The following is a 15,650-nucleotide window of genomic DNA, read 5'->3' as shown; positions in this document are numbered from 1 at the left end:
GCTGCTGCCCTCTTCAGAGTTTTCGTTAGAGACCGAACGGATGAAGTGACTCTAGAGTAATAAGCATAGGCCCCAGTCGAGCACCTCCGCCTCCACTTTTAATCAAATGTGGAATTGATTTTCAATGTAAATAGTTGCATGAGCACGACAGATTATACTGTACATTTCATGCATTTTAATCAACCTTCCCGAAAACAAAACTGTTGAGCAAAGCTGAATATCTGGAACGTCACAATGCAGACTAGCTTAGCTGACTGACCAGCACTAGGTGCGTTTTTGTTTGAGTATGTTGGTTTAGTTTCTTAACCAAATTGATCTACTAACATGAGAAGCTTGATCAAACAAGTCTACTAGCTCAACTAACTTAGCCAGTTGACCTTCATAGGGTATGATTTTGCTTATTCCAGATGCCCACCCTGACCATCTTTGATGAGCAGGAATCTTGCTAATGATCACCAAAGACCAGCTTAGACCATCTGAAACCAACTACAAACAGAAGTTGGTCTTACCTGTTTTGTTTTTTTTCAGCAGGACAATTTCAGTTTATCGCAAAGTACTGTAGACTGCAGCCATGAAGCAGTAGACTGAAGTATGCAGTGTGTAAATATGGCCTATCCTTTCTTGCGTCACTCACTACAGCAGGGGTATTTGATTAAAATTCAATAAGGTCCAGTTAGAGAAAATTTTCTCAAGCAAAGGTCCAAAACATCATAATGTCTAACTTGCATCACGATTCAGTGCCATATACTGTTTACTGAAGTAGCCTAGTAGGTATATCAGTATCTTATACAGTCGACAAATGAATGTCAAATCAAATAAAGTACAATTCAGTAATATTTCAACAACATTTATTGTCAGTTTTCTCTTTTTAGATCACGCCATGTGAAATAACTTCCCTCTGACTCACTTTCTTCTCTGACTGCTGTGTCTCGCCTTATCCCTCCCCTGTGTGTGCGAGTCTCAGCGCTCATCGTAATACACAGATCTTATTAGTCTGTGAGTTTCCCGGGCCGCTAAAGCTACCATAAAGGCTAGAAAAGTTACGCCCATTAAAATAGGACCACCCCGTTGAAATGAAATAATTCTCTATAGTTTATCGGTTTTAGGTCCAGGTCCGCATAAGACAGCGTCTGGGTCCGGACTCGGACCGCGGCCCGCATATTAGTGACTTCTGCACTACAGAGTTCCAGAATGCCTCTGGAAGCAATATGAGCATAAGACCTGTGTGTCAGGAGCTTCCTAAAATGGGTATCCATGGCCGAGCAGCTGCACACAAGCCCAAGTTCACTTCATGCAATGCCAAGTGTCGGCTGGAGTGGTGTAAAGCACCCCACCACTGGACTCTGGAGCAGTGGAAACATATTTTCTGGAATGATGGATCACGCTTCACTATCTCCCAGTCCGATGGACGAGCCTGGGTTCGACAGGTGCCAGGAGAATGCTACCTCCTGAAATGCATAGTGTGAACCGTAAAGTGGTGGGATAATGGTCTGTGGTTGTTTTACAGGGTCTGGGCCCCTTAGTTCCAGTGAAGGCTGATGTTAATGCTACAGGATGCAAAGAAGCTTTAGACAATTAGATACTTCCAGCTTGGTGGGAACAGTTTGGGGAAGAATCTGTCCTGTTCCAGCATGACTGTGTGCTCCCATACACAAAGCAAGGTCCATAAAGGCATGGTTTGATTAGCTTTGTGTGGAGGAACTCCAGTGGCCTGCACAGAGCCCTGACCTCAACCCCACTGAACACTTTTGTGATGAATCAGAGCAGCGATTGCATCCAAGAACAGTGCCTGACCTCACAAATGCTCTTTTGACTGAATGTGCACAAATTCACTGTTTAAGAGAAGAGTGGAGGCTGTAAGGTGGGAGCCATGGGCCAGGAATGGAATGTCCAACTAGCTCATATAGGTGTGATGGTCAGGTGTCCACTTACTTTTGGCCATTTAGTGTAATCTTAGTTGGCAAGCTAGCATTAGCTCGTTTTTGCTAGGATTTTTTCTAGGCCAATTCATGAGGAAATCTTTTCACTTTATAAAGCATTTTAGACTATTACGAATGTTATAATGACTAATGTGCAACTTGTTATTCTGTGTAAAGTCTAGATAAAATGACGCTAATAAGGCACATTTTTCAAGGTGTACAAAGTTAAAAGCTTTCAGCCTCTCAGTTTCCCAGACATAAATGACACCAAGACTAAATAATGCTTCCAGACTTTTGGCTGGCCGTGTCATTTTCAGTAGGTTAAGTGAGGGGCTAGTCTTAATCAGTTTATTTTTTTCTGTTTTCATTTTAATGTTAATCTCAGAACAGATTACTTCCTTAATGCGTGTGAAAAAAGGAAGCGGTGTTCAGATCCGTGTCCCACATCCTGCCTGTCAGAGGGGTGATTAAAACTAAGCGGGCCGGCTGTGAGGACTAATCGCCCGGCCCAGCGTCGGCTCGGCTCTGTTTTATCAGCTGTCGGTAATTGGGATGTTATTATGCGAGAGGTTTATTTGGTTGTAATGAAGCAGAAAGGTGAGCTCTGTATTTAGACAGATCTTCAGAATCAGACAGCAGTCAGGCTGAGTCCCGAGAGACGCCGCTCACTGGGAAAGTGTCTGACGCTCGGGTTCAGCATCGCCGGCGCAGAGAGTGAGGAAGCCATTAGGACTGCTCTCTGAGAGAGGGAGGGAGCTGTCTGGACTTGTTGGGGGGTTTCCCATAGTGATATCTCTCTCTCCGACTCTGTCTCTCTCTCTATGTCTCTCTCACTCACTCACTCCATGTCTCTTCTCGCTCTCTTACTCTCATTCTCACTCTGTTTCTGTATCTCACTCTCTCGTTTCCCTTTCTCCCTCTTACTCTCTCTAACTCTTATTCTCTGACTCATCTCTTTGTCTGTCTGTCTCTCTCTCTGTCTTTTTCATTCTCTCCCTTTTCATGTTGGCTTGATAATGCCAATTAACTGTTCTTTGTTTTACGCTCTAAAGGTTGCAGTTTTTGATCTAGAACCGTGATGCTGCAGAATCGTAGAGCTGGGAGTACGCTTGTGCTTTTCGGACCGATTGCATGCACGTTTTTCATACAGTGTTTGTTCAAGCATTATTTTGTGTTTCCCATAGGAAATGAATTTCTCCTACTAGTTCATTCTTATTCTCTTTTTCTTCTCTCTCCATCTTCCGCCCTTTCTCTTCTTATACACTCTCCCTCCTTTCTATTTTTCTCTTTCGCTCTATTTCTTTTCTAATACTCTCACTTTATTCTCTATCTCGCTCTCTCTCCTTCTGATACTGTCACTTCTCTGGTTCTTTCTCTTTTTCTGTCTCACCGTCTCTATATGTTTGTCCTCACCTCTCTTTTCTCTGTCTCTTTTTCATTCCCTCCCTTTTTGATTCTTATTCTCTTTCTGCTCGCTCTCCTTCTTTCCCTCCTCTCTTTTGATGCTTCTCTCCTTCTTCAGCCCCTCTCTCCCACTCTCTTTCTGATTGTTATTCTCTCATTACTCTCTCTCTCAGTCTGTCTCTCTCACTCTCTTTCTGATTGTTGTTCTCTCCTCTCTGTCTCTCTCTCTCTCACTCCTTTTCTGACTCTTATTCTTTCATTACTCTCTCTCTCAGTCTCTCTCTCACTCCTTTTCTGACTCTTATTCTTTCATTACTCTCTCTCTCTCAGTCTCTCTCTCACTCCTTTTCTGACTCTTATTCTTTCATTACTCTCTCTCTCAGTCTCTCTCTCACTCCTTTTCTGATTCTTATTCTCTTATTACCCTCTCTCGGTCTCTCTCTCTCACTCTTTTTCTAATTGTTATTCTTTCATTACTCTCTCTCTCTCTCAGTCTCTCTCTCTCAGTCTCTCTCACTCTCTTTCTGATTCTTATTCTCTTATTACTCTCTCTCTGTCTCTCTCTCTCTCACTCTCTTTGATTCTTATTCTCTTATTACTCTCTCTCTGTCTCTCTCTCTCTCACTCTTTTTCTAATTGTTATTCTTTCTTTACTCTCTCTCTCTCACTCTCTCTCTCTCTCACTCTCTTTCTAATTCTTATTCTTTCATTACTCTCTCGCTCGGTCTCTCTCTCATTCTCTTTCTGATTGTTATTGTCTCATTCCTCTGTCTCACTTGCTGTCACTCTTTTTATGATTTTTATTCTCTCGCTCCTCACTTTTTTCTTTCTCTTTCTGAATCTCTCACTTCTGTCTCTCTCTCAGTTCTCTCTCTCACACACACACCTCTTCTTTCTGATTCTTTTCTCTCTCTCTCTCTCTCTTTCTCTGTCACTCTGACTTATTCTCTTAATTATCTGTCTCTCTCTCACTCTCTGATTTGTATTCTCTCAGTCTCTCTGTTTGTCTTACTCTCTCTCTCCCTCCTTACCTTCTCTTTCTCTATTTCTTTCTGTGTCTCATTCTTATTCTTTCTTTCACTCTCTTTGACACTCACTTCTCTCACTCTCTCAGTTCTCCCTCTCTCATGCACATGTCTTTCTTTCAATTCTCTCTGTCTCTCTCTCTCTCTCTCTCTCTCTCTCTCTCTCTCTCTCTGCCTCTCTCTCTCTGATTCTCTCTCTCACTCTCTTTCTGAATTTTATTCTCTCAGTCCTCTCTTTGTCTCTCTCTTTCTGGCACTCTCACTTCTCTCTCAGTTCTCTCTCTCTCTCTCTCTCTTTCTCTCTCTCGCTGGTTGACCTGCAGTATTAAGGACTCTCTTCCTGCGTGCTGGTGTCACGGTGCACTGGCTCGACATGAACTGTGAATTTAATTTCCAGTTTCCTGGCAGGAGGGGCCTTCTCCTTAGGAAGCATTTATTACCCACAATCCTCTTCCTGTCTGCTGAATGAGTCAAAAAAAAAGCAAGACGGAACGTTCCCAGAGCGAGCGAGCTGAAAGAGTGGCTCCGAGCATTCACCAGCATACTAATGGCCAATTAACGAAAGGCCAGATGATGAGCGCAACAGGGCACTATTGATCCGAGCAGGAGAGGTAAAGCTGACACACACTTCAGGCCTGAGTGCCTTTCAGCTTCTCCCCAGGTGGTGGGTACACTCTACATACCCCAGCTTGCGCAAACGTGGGTGGTCCTACATGCGCCCAATCATCTCTCTGGCACTGTCTTGTCAAATATTCAGCTACCATGAAATCCACATCACTTTTCGATGCTTCTCCCTCAGCGGTGACTCTCCTTTCTGTCTCTCTCACTCTGTTGTCTCTCTCTCTGTTAGTCCCCTCATGGTTTTGGATTGATTTCAGCTTCTTGAGTCCAGTAAAGCGGGCTTGAAAAGCTCGCCCCGCTTTCTCTCGCTCCCTCAAAAAGACGTCTGTTTTCAGGAGTCTGGGTTAGATGCCCTGTTTAAACAAACAGGCCGGCCTGTGTCAATGCGCCCCGCTGAAGCGCTAAGGTAATTATATGGATCAGATTGCCTGGGGATGTTTTGAAAACAGGACCTTAAAAAGGGAGGCCTTGTGGAGGACAGGTTGACCTCTGACCTAAGCAGGAGATCTCATTTCAAAGTATGGATGCTTATTTTTAGTTTCCACCAGCGCGAGCTTCAGCGCCGCTGCCCTTCGACTCCCAGCCGAACTTGACAAAACTACTTGTGAGACAGAGTTGTCAGTGGTGATTGTAGGTCCAAGTCTTATACACAGTCGTTTTGTTAGCCTTTTTATGCATCTTTGGGCAGATGTCACAGTACGAAGAATGACCGTGTGCCTGATGGGCCAGAAATTTTGCCATGAATCTGAATATAGCTTGAGAACATTTGGCCTGAGTCTGATCTGACCCACATGCATTAAATCTGAACTACGCTTTTAAAACAAGCCCATATCATTATCCCTCCTCCACCAAACTTTACAGCTGGCACAGTGCAGTCAGGCAGGTAACGTTCTCCTGGCATTCACCAAACCCAGACTCGTCCATCAGACTGACAGATAGAGGTGTGATTCATCACTCCACAGAATTTCCACCGCTCCAGAGTCCAGTGGCAGCGCTTTACTCCACTCCATCCAACGCTTAACGTTGTACTTGGTGATGTAAGGCTTGCATGCAGCTGTTTGGCCATGGAAACCCTGCCATGAAGCTCATGAAGCAGTTTTTGTGCTGATGTTGATGCCAGAGGAGGTTTGAACTCTGCAGTTATTGATCAGCAGAGCGTTGGAGACTTTTATGCTCTATGCTCCTCAGCACTCGGCGACCCGCTCTGTAACTTTACAGGGTCTGACACTTCGTGGCTGAGTTGCTGTGGCTGCTAAACATTTCCACTTTTCAAAAATATGAGGGGTAGGAGGGAAGAAATTTTGCAATGAATTAAAGAATTCTGGAAAAAACCTGTTTTCTAAATGCATTATCTGTGGTTCAGTTTAAACAGTGTGTGGTTGTGCAAACTGTGTGAATAGTTTTTAAAAAGAGAACTTCAGTACAGAAATACTTGTTAGCAACTGTAAAAAATTGTAACGATGACTTAGATGCAATTTGAAGAAATGTTTTGGGAGTGTATTTACAGAAAAGATTTGGGTGACTATTGACTTCTAGTGTTTGTTAGCAGTGTTGGCCTTATAGCTCCAACACTAAACGAGCAAAGCTGAAGTTGGACACCAAACATGTTCTTGGCTGATCAGCTACATCTGGGGTGGAAAATTGTATACATTCCTTTAAAGTTTAAAGACAAGCTGAGACACCACAACATGATCTTGGCCCATGGCCAAATTGAATAGACATAAAAAGTTGGGTCTCTTCAAATTTAGACTAATGGTTCAAGCTCGTATGCCTACATACTCTGGTATGCTTTCAGAGAATAACCGGTATAAACAGAGACATAGATGTAGACACCTAAGATGTCCTCTCAAAATGCTTTATTAGTTATTATTTGAGTAATTGACGCAAAAAAAAAGCATCGTGAGCTGACGTCTTTGTTGGTCTCGGCCAAAAGTGAGAAGTCAAAACACTAACAGGATTTCAGTGTTGCTTTACTGCAGGCCTCAGACGACCTCCAATAGGAGCTGACAGACAGCCTTGTTCCAGGCCACTCATATCAGGCTGGCATTCTGCCCGGTCCTGAGCCGGGAAGTGCGCGGAAATGTACTTCCTGTCAGGATATTGCGCGTGAGAGCACAACACAGAGGACAATCACCCCCAGTGTTCTCACCCGCACTCCAGCACCTGTGCTTCCTCTGCTTCAGGCTCAAACCAGCCGGCTCCCACTCAGAGCCCTGTGAAGAAGTGCTGCTCACAGGCAAACCTCTCTGGGACCTGTTACCACTTTTACATATAGTGCTGACCAATAGTGCCCTGCCTATACTTTTACATATAGGGCTGACCAATGGTGCCCTGCCTATACTTTTACATATAAGGCTGACCAATGGTGCCCTGCCTGTATTTTTACATATAGGGCTGACCAGTGGTGCCCTTCCTATACTTTTGTATGCACTGTTGACCAGTAATGCCCTGCCTATAATTTTACATATACTGCTGACCAGTCATGCCCTTCCTATACTTTTACACATACTGCTGACCAGTGGTGCCCTTTCTATACTTTTACATATGCTGCTGACCAATGGTGCCCTGCCTGTACTTTTACATATAGGGCTGACCAATGAGGCCCTGCCTATACTTTTGTATGCACTGCTGACCAGTGGTGCCCTTCCTATAATGTACATATACTGCTGACCAGTGGTGCCCTTCCTATACTTTTACATATACTGTTGACCAGTGGTGCCCTTTCTATACTTTTACATATACTGCTGACCAGTGGTGCCCTACCCCTACTTTTACATGCACTCCTGACCAGTGGTGTCCTTACTATACTTTTACATATACTGCTGACCAGTGGTGTCCTTCCTATACTTCTACATATACTGCTGACCAGCAGTGCTCTAGCCATACTTTTACATGCACTGCTGACCAGTGGTGCCCTTCCTATGGTTTTACATATAATGCTGACCACTGTAGCCCTACCTATACTTTCACATATACTGCTGACCAGTGGTGCCCTTCCTATACTTTTACATATACTGCTGACCAGCAGTGCTCTACCCGTATTTTTACATGCACTGCTGACCAGTGATGCTCTGCTTATAGTTTTACATACAATGCTGACCACTGTAGCCCTACCCATACTTTTACATGTATTGTTGACCAGTGATGCCCTAACTATACTATTACATATACTGCTGACCAGCGGTGCCCTACCTGTTCTTTTACATATAGTGCTGACTAGTGGTGCTCTACCCATACTTTTACATGCACTGTTGACCAGCAGTGCCCTGCCTATAAGTTTGCGTATAGTGCTAAGCTATGTGTGCATGTCTCTGTTGCGCTATACTGTGCCATTCTGTGTTGTGATATGCTGTGTTGAATAACACTGTTTTGTTTTGTCTTCTCTTCTTCTGCCTTGTGCTCTCTTGTCTTGTTTTGTCTTGTTCTGCATTGTCTTGCATTTGAGCTTTATTATATTATATTGTGATATCTTGTATTTACACTCATGGCATTTAGCAGACGCTCTTATCCAAAGCAACATGCAAAAGTGCTTTGTTGTTCACCCGGAGAATGTATTTTGTAGCTAGTTCAAATGGGTTAGAGCCCAAACTGACTTTGACAGCTGACTTTGACAGACACTCAAGACATTTGAACGTTTTTACTTCTTACTTTGCCACAAACAGAAAATGGACACTTTTAACCAACAGCCGATTTGGTCAGACTCTGAAGATGAGACTACACTAAATTCCCAAACTGTCATCACCACTGAGCAGCTTTTCAGTCGGCAGCTGTGACAGAAGAACGGCTAAACAACCTGGAATCAGCCAGAAATAAACCCAACACCATTCGCCAAACTAAATGGGCTGTAAGATGCTTTACAGACTGGCTGGAACAAAACAACATTAATATTGATCTGGCAAAAACTGACAAAACTGAGCTGAACTTGATATTGTGGCAGTTTTATGGCTCAGTCTGTACTTCAAAAGGCAATACTTACATCAGACTGTGCAGCGAGTGGGCGGAGTTTGTTACTCTGATGTAGCAACAAGCTGCTCGTTAAGGAACTATAATTTGGTGAAGGAACTGCGAACATTAAAACATATTAAACGCCGCGTTCACGGCCCAGTTTATTAATTTATTACTGTATTTATTTAACTGTTGTATAAAAGCAATAGAACACTCGAGGAGTGTGTTATCGCCAATAACATCACAGCTGTGATGATCTACGGTGACCAAATCACAGCCATGATGTTATTTCGCAATAACACACTCCCTCTCGTGTTCTATTGCTTAAATGATGCCTTGTCTTGTGTTGTCTTGTCTTGCATTCTGTTGCGGTGCTTTGTGTTCTGTTGTGTTCTGTTGTGTTGCCGAGCATTGATGCATTATCGCCTTTCCGTTTCTTGTGCTAAGTGGTGTTTTGTGTGTTGTTTGGATGTGTTGCAGAGGTCTGGCAGGCTCGAGATGAAGGCCAGAACTTCATTCAGCGTTTCGACCCTCAGCTTGTGCGAGAGGAGAAAAGGACGGAGGTGGAAGAGGAGGTCAGAGTGCAGGTGAGAGTTGGGGAGGGCTTCTAATGAATCACCATACACTGTTCTCTAGAGTCCTACTTTCTACAGTGATACATTTGCAAAATTCCTGGCGACTCAAATAAAGATAAGCACCTACACAGATTATAGGCTCTGCGTTCTATAACATAACTCACAATCACCCGTCCACTGGCTTCAGTGTTTCAAGTCATTGTCTTTTTTGAGTTCTTTTACTATGTACAGGGAAACCTGTCAGAATTAGTCAGTAGATAGATAGACAAAAAATGCCAGAGTGGTCCTTTAAAACACTCCCTCTCTCTTTAGGTGGATGAGCTGATGAGGCAGGAGCTGAAGAACCTCAAACTGACAGTGGACCGGGATAAAGGCAAGAAGAAGAAGAGGGCGAAGAAGGCCAGTAAAAAGGTGAAAGACCCTAGTGCACGTCCTCCCTCGGGTCAGCGTGAGATAAGGGCTTCACTGAAAAACGTCCTGCAGCATGTGCAGTGCCACACTGACAGTGTGCAGACATCAGAGCCTTGATAGTAACTAGTGTTTCATGAAATTTGCTTGGTTTCATCTTCAGCTGTTCTCTATACACTCTGAATGCAGGTTGACTATAAAGGGCTCGTCCTGCACTGTTGCAGTGATGAGAGTCCGCTGGGTCAGCTGGGTCACACTGTGATTCACCCGCACTGTCAGGAATGTGAGATGCGCATTGAAGCAGAGATGTAATCTCGCCCCTGTCAGCTCTTGTTTTGATAGGGCTGCTTTCCCACCACCTTTGCCACACACATATTACAGCCTGGGCCAGATGTGAGTTGTGTTGGTGGATAAAGAGCAGGATGTTGGGGAGCTTGTCTATTGTACACACTGGTAAACATCCAAGGAGTGTTGATATTTGACAATGCTCAAATGCATTTGGATTGTGTGTGTGTGTGTGTGTGTGTGTGTGTGTGTGTGTGTGTGTGTGTGTGTGTGTTCTTGTGTGGTATGTGTAGTTTGTGTGCATATATCTTTGTGTGTATGTGCACATTGTTGACCATGAATTTTTATGACCAGTTCAAATTTCTTTACAGCCAATTGGGCCAATGGCTGATTTTTTATGATGTATTTATTCATTTATTTATCTATTTATTTATTTATTTGTTTATTTATTTATTTATTTTAGCTTACACTGTGTGGATTAGCCCAGCCCAGTACATTTCCAGTGCTTTCTATAAGCCAAAGTTGCAGCATAAATGACATTGCTCTTTAACCCTATAAGGCCATCTCAAAAACATGGCTATTTCTGCTTCTTTAGTCTGCTCTACCCCACTGATCGTTTGATTTCTTAATACTGTCATTGCATTTATGTGATATGTAAAGACCATCAGTTAACAAAGCTGAAAATAAGTAGATTTTTGTTTCATTTGTTCTCACAAACTACCTGTTTGAACAAGAAAATACCATGAACGGAATATGAGTCACACATCAGTAGAGTTTTATCACTGCTTTGATTAAATATAACAGTAATAAGCTCTCACTGATCTGAATGGCACCCTGAACAAGCTAAAAAGGAAGCTTTGTGCAAGTGATGGTAACGTAGTAGCACACAGAAAACTCCAGTTCTACTCGTTGATGTTTCATTGTTGCCAACAAGGACATGCACACGCTGAAACTCCTCTGCTTTAAACGAGTTTAAGGGGCCATCGACTTATGGACTCAGTGGTGGTAATAGGGGCCAAGGGTCACAATGCAAATGTAGACATTTAATTTGGCATCTTAAATGACCAGTGAACCTACAGGTGTCTTTATATGTAATGTTGAAATGGTAATTTAAGCTACGTTCATATTACAAGCCTCGTTGCTCAAAACAGATCTCTCTTAAACGATGGTTCACACTCGTTTGATTCAAATCTGTCATTAATCTGAACAAACCGGCGTCCTGAAATGACCTGCATGCGCACATCCTACTCAGTAACGTCACGTGAATGAATCACGTTCATCATCAGCACAAACTAACGAGCAGAACGAGCTTCGCTGAGAAGATAATTAACTCTGATCAGCTCTCAGCTTCATTATTAGAGCGAGACGAAGGAGAAAAAGGTGAGATGAGCTGCTTTTCCACCATTTACAGGCTTTAACTTCTGTTCGGCGCTGCTGCCATGGTAACGCTGAATGATGGCGCAGCACAGTGGGAAAAAAGCACATGAATTCTGATCTGAGCGTCACATTAAGGTCACATGGCCACGAATCAGATACGTGTCCAATCTAGGACCACATATGAAAGGGACTCAGGTCGGATTTGAAAAGATCAGATTTGCATGTCCGCACAGCTCTGAAAACATCAGATCTGAGTCACATTAGGGCAAAAAATTGGATTTGTGCCACTTCAACCTGGTAATGTGAACGTAGCCATAGTGGTAAATCTAAAATTTCTTTGGATTAATATTTTGCTTTACATGTTCCTCCCACCATGAACACATTTAAGATAAAACACTTAAAATGCCAAATGTTTTTGTAAAAATAGCGTAAAACAATGTCTTGGTCATCAGGCAACAAATCTATAATCATTTCATGTAATGACTTTCTGTAAGGTAGTTTAACCAGGGCTGTTTGAGGTGTGGCCTGTGAGGATATTTGATTTGGCCTATCAGAAAGTTACCCTAACCCCACCCCTTCACCCAATGAGAGCACAAACATATTTTCATAAACATGAACATTTTCATTTTCCAAGCATGCAGTGAAACTTATATGTTGTATATTGTACTTTTAGGTCAATATTTAGTAGTCTGACCAGCTACTCAGGCAAGCAAGCTCAGCCCAGTCAGCCAGATAGTGGTGCTACAGCAAAGTGTTACATGTTTTGGTCCATATCTCCTGGACCGTATGCCATTGAGACAAAATTATTTTTACCTACTGACTACATGCTGTACAAGAAAGAAATCTATATGCTCACCTTCTTGATTTTTACATAATTAGCACTTTATGCAAATTGCATTGTTTTGAGTGCAAACTAGTCCCTGGGTTTTGCACAATCTGCACAAGTCTGGTTTAAAAGAATCCTAAAAAACTGAACTTCAAAATATGTTGCATAGGTCATGCATATATAACTTAATAATTTGTCTGGTTGTTATGAAACTTCACAGGTATTTACCGTAGTAGAGTCGTGCAATCTTCAAACTTTGGTGTAACTGCATTACTGGAACTTGGTATACCTGCTCAGTACCTAATGTTGAAATAGTGTGCAAAGATTAATGGACATACATTAATAGTTTGCACTAACAATGATTCCACATGTTTAACCCTTTTACAAATTCATTTCCAGTACTTAGTCCAAAAGACAGAAACCAATTCAAAATCTGTCATACTATACACCTACCAAAGATGAAGTCATTTTTGTGGTGCTTTAAATTAATTGGTACCAAAATAATTACACTACTGTACGCCAATCTTATTTTGAGTATGCTTGTGAATTTGTGCTTGGACCCCTGAATTACCGCTTGCGGCTATGTTTTTTATTCAAAATCACAAAAAGATTTGCTGGATCTGGACCCTGTAAGGTTGGATTCAGAATGTCCCACTTTTCACTACTTATGAGTTTGCATGTCTATCTGGTAGTTGTAAAATTATTAGTTATATGATTTAAAATTTTATTGTATTTAGAGATTTGAGGTAATTATGGAGGTCTTTAATTTCATTTAAAGGTATTAATTTGGCCTGTGAACAGTAACTGTGGCCCTATTATGGCCCCACCACTGTCTGCCTCACAATATGTACCATATGATGAAATTGCAACACAGATCAGCCAAATAATAAATTGGATAATTGGTGAATTGCATGTTTGAAGAAAAAAGTCTTCCAATTCCAATTGTGCATCCTTAGTGCATGTGGTTTGCGTGTGTGTGTGAGCATAAATGTGTGTATATTCTTGTGTAGAATGTGTGGTTTGTGTGTGTGGGTGTGTGTGTGTGTGGGGGGGGGGGGTGTTGAGACTGCGTGTTTGTGGCAGACCCATCTGTGCATTTCCTGCGAACTGAACTTGTTTCCAAACATGTGAGTCTGTAACAGCATCGCTGCATGTCTGCACAAGTGGAGACTTCAACAACATATTTGGCACCGCACGCAAGAGCTTTTAACACCCAGCACATTTCAAAGCCAAACCAGGCCTTCAGTCTCTGCCCTGTTTGTGGAATGTATGCTCGGTGATCGACATTAATCACTCTCTACATACAGGATTCTGCAAATCTCATACTGCTAAACATATATATGCACATAAATCTACTCATAGCACTGCTTATTTAAGCTTGCATTTGCTGATGACATTCACATAGATGCATTTAGTGTGAGTACAGTACTGCGCAGAAGTCAGAAACCACCCTTCATTTATTTAGTTGTTCATTAAATTAAAAAGTTGTTTGTTTTTTTACAGGATTTTTTTTTCTGGAGAGATTAGATATAAGATAAGGAAGGAATTGAGAAGTCAACGTAAAATAAGGGTAAAGGCAGGAGTTTCCAAAACTAGAGATACAGAGAAAAGAGAATCTTAATGACCATGCCAGAGCTGGTAGACCTCCACAACTGTCCTTACGTTTTTGAGAGATGGGAGAAAATCAAGCTCCACTCTGTAGAAGAAGCTGTTCAGAGCAATGGACAGGCCACCCCTGAGCCCAGACCCAGTAATGAATTATTGAGCGAGTGTGTGGGGCCAGTGCCCAGGAGCTTCTGACTGCTGGGGCTTTGCAGGGGCTTGAGGCCCGAGGTGTGTGGGTATAGTCCACTGCAGATACAAATATCAGATGAACTAATAGTGAACAGTGAATATGTAATGATTAAGTAAATCAAATAAAGCCCCCTCAGTCCATGCTCTGCCACTACATTCAAATTAAATAAAAGCCCCCTAACACCAAACATGTTTGGAAATATAACTGTGCAGGAAATAATAAGTCTATTCCACATTCATTGAGAATGAATTATTTTGTTTACCTTACATTTTGTGCATTATTGTCAAAGATTGTTTACTGCTTTGTTCCCTGACATCAAAAAAATTAATAACTTGTATGTAATGGTCATTTTTACTGGGAATAAAAAAAAGCGACTTGACCACATGAATGTAGCATTATGCAACTCAGAGCATAAACCAGTAACACACCCTGGCTGGATGAAAGCCAAATACAGTTATTGTTTATTGTTTATGTAATTATACATATCTAGATAGATATATAATGTAAGGCTTCCAAATGATTAAAATAATTAATCGCAATTAATGACATTTTCTAATTCAAATAATAATAAAATATTTCCCAACACAAAACACAAACAGGGATTTGATTGAAGTGTAGAAACCGCACTTTGAACAGAAGTCCTCCTCTGATTTCAGCGAGTATTAATACAAATTTCTTATCACCAGCAATAACTAAGTGTTGAGAGAGAGAGAGAGAGAGAGATTACGTGTTCCCACGTGTTCAGGCTCAGGGTGTAGGCCTGTTCTCTCACTGACAGACTCATTCTTTAATGTTGAATCCTCAGGAAACAGCCAAAGAATGACACCACAGAGATACCTTTAAGGTTGATTTTTCGGAAAACATTGTGTTCTTTGGTTCAGATTCAGGGCCGCCCCTTCTCTGACCCTGAACAACTAATAAACCAAATCTCTAACATTCTTGGCTAACATTGCCAAGATGTATTTTTGTTCCATTTTGGAACTGGACAAATATTCAGAGGGAGCATAGCAGTAATTCCAGAAGGCTTGACTGGAAAAGCTCTCAGGCCCACTTAAGTATTAAAGGCCAAAACATGAAATTTACACATTTTTCACAGTTTTCCCATTACCCCAAGTGTCAGTCAGCCTGAGGACATGTTGGTGCCTGAAGTTTGCCTCTTCAGTTTTGGAGCTATGTAGCTAATGTAGCTAACAAGTAATGGAAGCTTATACTGCATCAGGATGGTTGAAACTTCAGAAAAGCAAAATGTGATTTCCACCACAGTCTGACTACTGAATACACATTGCTTGTGGTTACATTACTGACTCGCCCGAAGTACAGCTGCCCCCAAATTTGAAGATTGTTAGTTAAGCTAAGTGACCCTTATTAGTCCCACAACGGAGGAAATTTCACCTCCAAATTTTGACCCATCCGGTGTAGTGAAACACCACATACACACTAGTGAATGCACACACACTAGGTGGCAGTGAG

At 42.1% G+C, this 15,650-nt stretch overlaps 1 protein-coding gene across 1 annotated transcript in view; it reads left to right on the top strand.

The window, feature by feature from the left end:
• Window positions 1-15,650, top strand: part of iqca1 (IQ motif containing with AAA domain 1) — a 99,958-nt gene that overhangs the window by 45,653 nt on the left and 38,655 nt on the right. The window contains exons 10-11 of the mRNA XM_036569795.1: window positions 9,395-9,501; window positions 9,802-9,900. Of these exons, the coding sequence (XP_036425688.1) occupies window positions 9,395-9,501; window positions 9,802-9,900 (206 nt within the window). The remainder of the gene's footprint in view (window positions 1-9,394; window positions 9,502-9,801; window positions 9,901-15,650) is intronic.

Source organism: Colossoma macropomum, unplaced genomic scaffold (genome assembly GCF_904425465.1).
Source record: "Colossoma macropomum unplaced genomic scaffold, Colossoma_macropomum, whole genome shotgun sequence".
NCBI classification, from domain to species: Eukaryota; Metazoa; Chordata; class Actinopteri; order Characiformes; family Serrasalmidae; genus Colossoma; species Colossoma macropomum.
The sequence above is the reverse complement of the archived record's forward strand: the minus strand, read 5'-3'. Positions and strand labels throughout refer to the sequence as shown.